Below are 10,595 nucleotides of genomic sequence, written 5' to 3' on the forward strand. Positions count from 1 at the left end.
CATATTCCATGGAGACAAGCTGGTGGCAGAGTGACCCTCCTACACAAAAGTAGGCCTAACATTTGTGGTATGTACAAAAGCAGACTTGAATGTTAAATGGTTAGTATGTGAGTGTAAAACTAGGTTTTGTGGTGGATCTGTTCATGAAATGGATTTAGGTGATTTGTTTTTGCATCATCGTCAAACTGAAATCCAGAAGCTGAAGTAAAGCAAAAGTTGATTGTATTTGCTTTTTTCTACCATGTAAATTAGACATTAATATCAGAATGAGAACTAGCAGTGCTCTAAGAATGTAAGTGCATTACGCCCTCTAGTGGATAAATAGAAAACAAACTATGCCACAAAAGAGTTAAGTAAATGTATTTTATTCAATAATAACCATTTATTACAATCAGTTAAACTATTTACCTTGAAACAATTTAACTTGACTAAATATTATTAGCTTTCAACCCAGAAGTAAAATATATTATGAATTTGGTCACAATGCAGATGTAAAAGACAAAGAGTAAAAAAATACAAGAATCTAAGGATTGTCTATTTGTTCTTATATCTTTATGACAAGAAGGTTTTACGTAACTATCTACAGATGAGTCTTTAAAACTTCTATTTCTTGTATATTTGAAAAAAACAAAAAAACATGCATGCATTAAATAAATATTTACAAACCTGATTGACATTCACCCAATCAAGACAAAATTTAGCCTATCAGAGAGGGTCGGATGGCAGTAACAATGTATTTTCTAAATGATAGGAAAAACTAAATTTTAGAGACAATGAAACATTTTTGTCATTGTTTTTGTAAAATGCAAGGATCAGAATCATCCCAAACATGGAAAGGTGTACTACATGAAGTTGAAAAAAGAAGACATTGAGATAAATTAGAGAATTTATTTAAAAATAATCTTAATGATAGTCTTAATCGTTAATACAATATCAAAGACCAAAACAAATAAAATAAAGAAAGAGAAAATGTGACAAATTACAGCTTACTTTCACTATTGCAGTTCTTCCCAAGTCATTACTACAGATTGATTGAAGGAACGTTTGAATTAAATAGGAAACATAATCTAAAACAATCATCTATAAAGTCAAATTCTACTCTTACCATATAAACTGCACTTAATGTTAAAGGTGCACTATGTAACTTTTTAGATGGGGGTCCGTCAGCTTTTTATTTCTATGGAAATGTCATTGCTCTGCTTCAAATGTTCTACAATATGACATTAAATAGATCTACCTTACATTTACTCAATGACAGGTGTTTTTAATGCACAAAAATACCCAGAAAAACAGTTTTTCTACAGTCTGTTTTTTAGTTTATTATTATTATTTTTTATATATATTTTTGAGCATTGAGTATTTTTGTCTCTCCACAGACCTGACCTGTAACTTGGTCTGGTTTGGCCTCCATGAAAATAGAAAGGTTTAATACCATACTGTGAAACATTCCAGACAAAGCAATAATCTCCATGGAGAAAAGCATTTGACGAATCCTCCACCAGAAAAGTTACACAATGCACCTTTAAGGATGTTGTTGAGGGTCAATTACAAGAACATCAATGTCACACAAAAATTTTGTTACACCTGATTTTTTTCACATGAATTTGAGCAAAATATAAGCAGCACTTGAGGTCAAAATAAGTCTTCTGCGTACTGTCTACTACTACATAGAAAGTCTTTTTTTGTCCAATAATCAGGAAGTGCGCTATAGCATGCTAGTTGTTAGCTTTACTGTCATGGCAAAATTCCACTCTGATCTCAGAGTTATGAGAAACACTTTACACACGTTTTTAAAGTACAGCGGCTTTAAGTTAAATTAAACTATTACCATCATATAAACTGCACTTCAGGCTGCTGGGAGTCAATTACAAAAGCATCAATGGTACATTTCAATTTAAGTTAATAAATATTACAGACAAAATGGAAGCTCACTGGATTTACTCCATTTTGCAGTAACAGGTAAAAAGCTATCTCCAGCTATGTCCAATGCTTTGTGTTTTAGACACTGCATTTCTCAAAATATAGAAAGGTGCATTTCAAGGTGAAAGCATTCAAAAAGGCAACCGAATTGTCTAATATAGGCCACCGTACTCAAAGGTGGGACTTTGCAACTTCCTTGTATGTTAACAGTTTAGAAGCAAAATAGTGTAACACAGTTTTATCTTCCTGCCATGTAAAGAAAACCTATAACTGTCCAGAAAAAAAAAAGACTACAACATTTTTTATATTAAAATGCTTTAGATCAACAGCAGCTATTGTCACTTTCAAATGACCATAACTGAACAACCTTTATCCATAATATAGGTTAGCATAACTTAAAGAAATAAGGTTTGGTATTATTAAGTGTATACCATAGTAACAACAATAAAATTTATGTTTAAAATTATCTTTATCTACTTATTATTTTTAATCAGAATAAAACTATTTACCACCTTTTTACAACAATTTTTGAATGTGCAAAACTAGACAGAAACCCTTCATAAATTGGCTGTGAATGCATTTCCAGAGCCAATGTAACTGCATAAAGAGGAACAGATTCAGCAACACCCACACCACTGATTTAGGTCCATTATGACAACAGCGCTACAATACGAATCCAGTTAAGCCCAAATGTACTCATATGGTTTTAAAGGTCCTATATATTATGCAAAATTGAATCTTGTGAACTTTAAGCCATCTTAAAATGTTGTTACCTCATCAAAACATACCTGGACATACCTTGTTTTTTGTTTCATTCAAACATGTTTGAGTAACTCTTTATTATTAATTATTAAATGCTCTGTTCCACCTTCTGATGTCATGTAGTGGTAGTTGAAATTAACAGTTACCTTTTACCTTTTGTTTAATAGAGACTGGCAAATCCAGAGCTGAAATAATCCAAGTGATTCCAGAGTATAGAGTTTACAAACACAGTGGAGCACTTCTTATATTTCTTCATGACATCACAAGGTGGAATAGAGTGTTTTCTGTTTGAGAGAATAACTCAGCCTAAATATGCAGGGTTTGTGTGTTAAATTTGTATTAATGAAACAAAACACAACTCCAGGTATGTTTTGATGAGGAAACAACATTGTAACATAGATCACAAAATAGTGTAATATGGGCCCTTTAAACAACATCCAAGGGTCATGGCATGTGGGGAAAATGACTGATTATTAGTTGTGACAGCTGTAAAAGATATATATAAGGTCTATGGCTGATTTTTTGTGTGATAGTTACATTTATTGAGTTGTTATGAAGTGGCAGAATGTCATACTATAAGTTAATGTTGGATTTATGACAATGTTTTACTAATAATAAATAAGTTTACTGCTTCCTAAAGTGAAACATGACTGCGGATTAATCCACATTTTGTCTGCCTTTATATGTAGATATATAGATATATGGAGATGTTCAGATTCTAAATTGTTAGGATTATACTCCTGGGGAAGGACTTTGTGGGGACCATATTGAAAACAATGATTTCAACTGCACTATTGCTGTAACAACAGAAGTCTGTGAAGTGCCAAAATCTTCAAATCAGGATGTAATTCTTATGCCTGAAACCCATTAATTGATAACAGTGTATTTTATTAGAAATATCCAAAAGCTAAATTCTCAAATGTTGAATCTGATCATTTCAATCAGTGACTCAATCTGAATCCATCCAATTTCCGTCTGTAATAAATAATAAAAGCCCATTTTGGACCTGATTTGGCCCTAGTTTGATTTAATTGTAGATCTAGTGGTACTGATTGCCGATATTTTGCTTGGCTTTTCTTACGTTTGAGAGACAATGAGTTCACTGAGCTTAATTTACAGAATTGCATCCCATCCTGATTTACCATATTATATTCTGGATTTAACTGAATACGAAATAGGAACAGTGAAGGCCTTGGGAAACGAGAGTAATTGAAGTCTATGCGTTTGTATTGATACTGCAGCGTTTATGGTTTGGGTTTGGTTGTGGGGGTTATGGGTGGGACAGGGGCGCTCGTGGGGATGACTCCAGTAGCCAGAAGAATGATTATCAGGATAATTATGACGACCACCACGACGATGACCACCACTAGCTTCACGTTCTTCCACCAGTACGAGCGGGCTACTTTGGTGGACGTCTGCTTGAAGGTCTGTGCCTGTGGGAGACAAATTGAGGCTTAGTCATAGCAAGACCAAATAACAAGTAATGTCATGATACTACAATACTCTATTTAAACTTTAGGCAACACTAAAACACAATAAAGGTTGCAATATGGTTAGTGAAGTCTTCAAGATTTACATCACCAGGATACCTTGTATTGTTTGCTAAAACATATTGAGATGTTTTATAAGTTTCACTTTTGTTTTTGAAGCACTGACCTTCCTATCCCTTTGCTCTCCATGCTAAGTCACTCCTCCCTCACACTGCTATCATAGCACATAACACATCCCTTTAATAAAACTACTGCACAGGTTTTATTTATTTATACAGTTAATCATAAGCAGAGTTAATAAGGCCCAGGAGATTAACTGCTGTATCATATGTTTTTTCTTTCTACATTTTGGATATTGTTTTTGTGTTTATTTTTTAAAAATGCACAGAAAAGTTTTAATACCAAAATGTGCTTAAATCAAATGAGAACATCTTTTCGAATTTTGACTCATTTGGTGGTAAAGACAGCTCCAGTGAAGTGGAACAGGAGGTACCACAGACTGCAATAATTTACTTTAATACATCTCTGCTTTATTCACTGCGACTTCAAGAGTGATATTAGTCTAATAGCTCTGATTCACATAGTATTTTTAGGCCACACTATCATATTTGGCCAAAGAACAAGCCTTAAAGTCGGTCCACTAAAAGCCTGACCGCTCTCATGAGGATGGTGTGCCCTGTGCCCGGGCACATGAGCAGAGATGACTCATCAGACTGGTTTATCTGATGGCAGCTGATGTGAGAACCACAGCAAATATCAGTGCTGTTGGTGTGTAAACTAGTGGAAGGAACTTGGATAAAATATGGTACAAATGAATTGTATCCTCAAATTGTACTTGTTCATCAAGAGGAGATATATTCATATTTAAATGTTTCTATTTACACAATCTGTTTCTTCAATCAGTATAATGGAAATTTGCCATATAACAAAAGCAAATGTGCAGGATTCAACACTAGAAAACATTATTTCAAACCCTGGTGGTTTCTTTCTTCACTTGTGCCATTTCCTAATAATGTAATAGTTGCACAGTAAATGGGCTTTGCAAAAACAAGAAGGGACAAGGAACCCAGTTATTTTACATAAAACTTCCTTACATTTAAAATTACATTATTTTACGTAATTGTATTATTACATTCTGCTTATATGGTTTAAGGCTAAAATAATATATAATGATATATAATAATATAATGAATATTACAATTTAATGTAAACTATGTGAAGAAAATAAAGCTAACCAGTTGTAGCTCAGGGCATATATTAGATTATAGATTGTCATTCAAATGAAAAAAGTTCATCAACCTTACAAATATTGTTGCAGTGTCTCAGACTTCACCCAGCTCACAGTCACAGCACAGCCTGTCAGTCAGTATCACCATGTAACCATTTGCATTTTGTAACAGGTCTAGGGTGTGACCCCAGGCAGTGACTCAATAGCACTGTGTGTTGACACTGACCCCGGCCTGCAGGTCTTCAGATTTGCCCATGAGATCGTCCAGCCGCTCCCCACGCGCCAGGATCCGGTCAACATTCTGGGTCATGATGTTCTTGACTCCATCCACCTGCTCCTTCAGGACAGACACTTTGTCCTGGGGCTCCGTGGATACTCCTACTTCCTGTAATACATGTATTCAATTAGAACACATTCTGTGAACCTTTATTAGCAATTCTAAATGTATATTATTATAATGTAAAATTGTAATTAATTTATATTTTACAATGTGAATTCATTTATGTTAAGCATAAAGGTGGTAGGGTGACTGGGGCAATTTAAAATGACCGCAGAATGCACCGTATACCGTACACTTATAGTTAGATGCCCCTAAATGTCTAATTGTTGATTGAACTTTGTAGTGGGCTCCATCTGTGCCCAAGTCCAAATCAACAGGCTTCCTCACTGTGTCCCTGGTTGTCAACACTGATATTTTAACCCTTTGCAATCACCGTTTTCTACATGAATTTGTTTTGTTTCAGTACCAAGTGACTGTTGTTGTTCAGTTTACCAAAGTCATAAATACATTGGAAAAATATTGAGCAACAACAATATGACGTTGTTTTGTACATGTCCTATATTAGTGGCCCAGATGCGGAAAGCCACAGTGCACTCTGTTTGAAAAGTTTGCTTTGTGTAGGTGGTTTATCATTTCTTCAGTGAGACAGCAGAATGAATGGGCATTTCATTGCAGTGTATAACCTTAAAAGTAAATATGAACATGGACTTTGACATCATCATATTTTTCCATTATTCACCTGGTAATTTACTCATTGACTAAGTAACAAATCTTACACCGGCACATTCTCACATATTTATAATGTCAAACTGTATTTATCTTGCTGATAAAAAGAAAAACATTCAGCGTCTGACTGAATGTTTGAGATGTCTAATGATTCAGATGCTCTCAACCATTTTATTACAGTCTGGAGCCATCATGTTAAAGTAGAAATGGTTATTTTTGATGAATGTAGCAATTTTTGGAGACTCAAAGATGCTTATTGCAAAAACAAACTCCACGGAGAAAAGCATTTGATGGACCCTCCATAAGAAAAGTTACACAGTTCACCAACTGCAACAACAAATCAAACAACCCATCCAGACTGAGTGACGTAAACACTCACAGGCCCTTAAATAAATAAAACATTATCTCTCAATTTGCTCTCTTGTAAAATATTTAGGAATAACAATGATGACAAATGTTATTGTACAAACACATCCATACACAACAGCCCGTCCCAAATGACAAATCATAAGCAAATTTTCATTCTTCAATAAATTCCCAAGGTTAAACCACCTTCCTTGGAGCAATTGCCAGTCTGAGGAATAGACTATGCAAATGTAATTAAAGTATTGTATTTTAGGGCAAAATAATATGCAACAGGGCAACAGGAGCAGAAAAAAAGAGAAATGTAATCATGCCACACTGCTGTCTTTGCTGCCATGTGGGACAGCTGTTAGTTCCTCTTTGCCTTTCACAACTGAGGCTGTCATTTGAGAGTAAAACTGTAGGAACTCTGAAAAAGCACAATAAAAATTTTGTAAAATGTAGCCAAACTAATTTTTAAATTTTAACTGCCGCAGTATAAGAAATACAAATTGGGAAAATGTACTGGACAGTATAAGTAAAAAAGTAAAAAATAGAAATAAAATAAAAACACATTTTTTTTATTAGGACTTTTCTAAGATTATAAATCAATCCTATAACTTTCAGGGTTGTTTTGAGGCTTGCCGAATTCAGCTCGAAAGCACCAAAGCTCCGAAATTGCTTTTATTATTTTTGCATAATAAGTAAATCACAATAGTTGAAATGCTAAATTGCGTGATCTGATGCAGTGACTCCAGACTGTGCCCCTGGAGAGACAGAGCGTCCTGTAAACATAACATCTCCATAGAAACGGGCTGGCTGCGTCACTGTAGTCCTCCCTGATCCAGACCTGGATTCTAACGTGACGCTCTGAATGGCTGCTGGCGATCAGATCACACTTTCACACAACACGAGGAAAATAAACAAAAGCTACCAGCAGCTACTAGCATCAGTTACAGACATTATCCTGACAGTAGGACAGAAGAGTATTCTTGTTACTTAGACTTAATTAGACTTAGACAAACTTTATTGATCCACAAGGGAAATTACTTGGTCACAGTAGCTCACAATATATAATAATGACAAAGAAAAACAAACACCAAGAGATTAGTGTAAAAATAAGGCATAATTATATAAATGTTTAAATGTTCAAGTAAAAATAAAATCTGGAAATAAAGTAATAAAAATATATCTCAGCTATATACAAGAGGTCATAAGGAAAAACGGTGCAACGACGATATGATGACTGACAGGAAATAGGATTATCTATTCCAGGTGAGTTGTTGTACAGTTGTATGGGGGTATGGTATGAATGTAGTCCTGTATCACATGTAGTCCTGTACAGCAGGTTCAGCACATAGTTATAGGAACTATCAGAACAGTCAAGCAAGCTGCTACTAAAGATCGACAGACAGATAGACACATACATTTTTCATCCCGAAGAAAATTCATTAATTCATTACATAACAGAGAAGTTCATGAACAGAGAGGAAGAGTCACCTAACCTGAAAAAGAGCAAAAAAATTGAGTCTAGCCTCTTGAGAGCAGAGATGTAAAGAGAGTGTATAGAGCAATGGGAGCGATTCTCACTTAAGAGAGAGAATCGAAGCACATCATTGACTGTGGAGATCTGAAATGCTTTGAACTTTATATAAACCATTTGAAGCATTTCACGGTTTTACCTCTGTGTGGTCCTAAGTTCTGACAAAATGTGTTTTACTGCAACTTTTGAAAGCATGCAGGTCATCAAAGAATGAATTTAGGTCTGGGCAATATTGACAAAAATTTATTATTTATATTTCTTGGGATAATAATATTCAGATATGATGATATTTTGGCCCTCCAAAAGCAAAGTGCTGAAATGTACCACTAAATGTCATGGTTGAGTTTCAAGTCAGCATCACACTAAACATGAATGGACCTTAATATTAAACACAAAAGTTCAGAAATGTTCTGTTAGGATTGTATAAAAAGTTACCAGAATATGTATGCATAATTACGTAGTAAGATTTGTAGTCATTTCTTTCACTTTTAAATTATACATTTCATTAGGAAGAGTCACATATGAAGTAAATGCAAATATTCTTGACCACGTTTGTCCTTATCTACTCAAATGGGAAAGCCACAAATCAGAGTTAGGGCTGCCCAGTCACATTCACATTTACAATTTATAGCCTCATATATCATGGGCAGATTCAGCAGCAACATGCCAGAAATATAAAAAAATTTGAAAATCAATTTTTTACAAATACATCGGGCAAGTGGAAAGACAACCAAAATAGACTTACTATCATATCGATCCCAGTACTGTATTTTATTTAATTTTTTTTTACAAAGGGCTGGAGGTATAGATCAAGATCTGGGAGTGGCCGGGTGAAAATAATTGAACCAAAACTTAACAAGCAAATCACACAGCAGTCCACAGATATCCTAACAATATGGACAGCAAGTATTCATTTAAATTAAAAGATTAACTAAATACAATTAGTTTGATTTTAAAGATGCACTATGTAACTTTTCTTGTAAATGATCAGCCATCTACTTGCCTCCATAGAAATACTATTACATTAAAAAAATTCCTAGAATGTTCCACTAGATGTTTAAAGTCAGATTTGTGGAAAGGCAACCCAGCTCACCACAAGAAAGCATAGTTTTCCAAGGCATTATTCATTTAGCAATAACACACCTAGAACTTAACAGACTGATAAGTTTAATACCATATTGTAGAACATTCCAGAGAAAGCAGTAATGTATCAAAGTTGATTTATAAGTGTGTGCCACCAGTGAAATTACGTTACATAGATCATATTTTTCCATAGATACAGAGAAAATAAACTGCCTACTTTGCAATGATTTGCTGGCATGACAAAATGACCTGTGGTCTAACACAGCATCAAGATCTCACTATTCCCATAATTTAGTCTACATCAGGTCATATTCCAAGCAAAGAGGGCAAGAGAAACAGGATCAAAGCAGGAGTAAAACGGCACTAAAACTGATTTTAATGATGGGTACATTACTACTTTTAATTTTTTTTTTTTTTTTTAACATTTATTACTTTTCTAAACTCTTTTTCTGTCCAATGTATGCAACGCAAAAAAGTCAAATGAATTATTATGACACACTATGCGCAAGACTAATTTCCAATGAATACATTTCTCTTAACATTATAAAAATGTGTTTTGCTAACAGCATAATCGTTACTGTTTGCAGACCAAGTCAGTTTTGTAAAATCTGACTAAATGACTAAATTGTAATAAAGTAATATTAACTTAGATGACAACTAGCTTCTGGGTAAATATGCGGAAAACACCTGTTGATGACAAACATGGCGACGGCGCAGTTTTTCTTGGCGACAAAAAACGATCTTAAAACTCACCGGATCAAAGTCCATCTTGACGGATCCGATGTCCTCTGACCGAAGCCCTCTGGATGAGCTTTATCCAACAAATAATCCAAACTTTAGAGCCTGTTAAAGTAGTTCTCCCAGTCTCGTAACTTCTTGAGCGCTCCGCAGAAATGAGAGCGTTTCCTTCTTTGTTTAACTTCCTGGTTGTTTTTTCTTTCCTTCAAACTAAATTCCTCAAGGTCGCAGCAAACCACTGGAAAATGGGACAGTTAAAAAGGCTTTTGAAAATAACTGTCAAATGCTGAGACAGATTCAAGATTAAAAAACAAATTAAGTTATGTTTAGCTAATGTTTAGGGTAGCTCTGTTTTTTGTTACACAGAAAGTTACGGGCGTTAGATTAAATTTTTTTTAAATTATTTTTATTTTTTTTCTCATTGTAATAAATAAACTAATGAAAAAAAAAAAGGATTTCCTAAGCACATTTAAAAGTTTGCAA

The 10,595-nt window shown here is 34.4% G+C and overlaps 1 protein-coding gene across 1 annotated transcript; it reads right to left on the reverse strand.

The window, feature by feature from the left end:
* Positions 1-874: 874 nt before the first annotated feature.
* vamp8 (vesicle-associated membrane protein 8 (endobrevin)) lies at positions 875-10,290 on the reverse strand. The gene is made up of 3 exons (XM_020928317.2): positions 10,128-10,290; positions 5,627-5,785; positions 875-4,115 (listed from the first exon to the last, which is right to left on the reverse strand). The coding sequence occupies exons 1-3, from the start codon at positions 10,140-10,142 to the stop codon at positions 3,927-3,929; spliced, it is 363 nt and encodes a 120-aa protein (XP_020783976.1). The 5' UTR covers positions 10,143-10,290; the 3' UTR covers positions 875-3,926.
* Between the last annotated feature and the right edge of the window lie 305 nt (positions 10,291-10,595).

This window comes from Boleophthalmus pectinirostris, unplaced genomic scaffold (genome assembly GCF_026225935.1).
Source record: "Boleophthalmus pectinirostris isolate CB_2022bp ecotype Guang Dong unplaced genomic scaffold, ASM2622593v1 HiC_scaffold_4, whole genome shotgun sequence".
NCBI classification, from domain to species: domain Eukaryota; kingdom Metazoa; phylum Chordata; class Actinopteri; order Gobiiformes; family Gobiidae; genus Boleophthalmus; species Boleophthalmus pectinirostris.

What these genes read in the sequence shown, in the direction of transcription:
- vamp8 (XM_020928317.2), bottom strand. An exon ending in CTGAAGACCTGCAGGCCGGG is followed by an intron (nt 4,116 to 5,626) that starts GTCAGTGTCAAC and finishes TGTCTCCCACAG; the next exon opens with GCACAGACCTTCAAGCAGAC.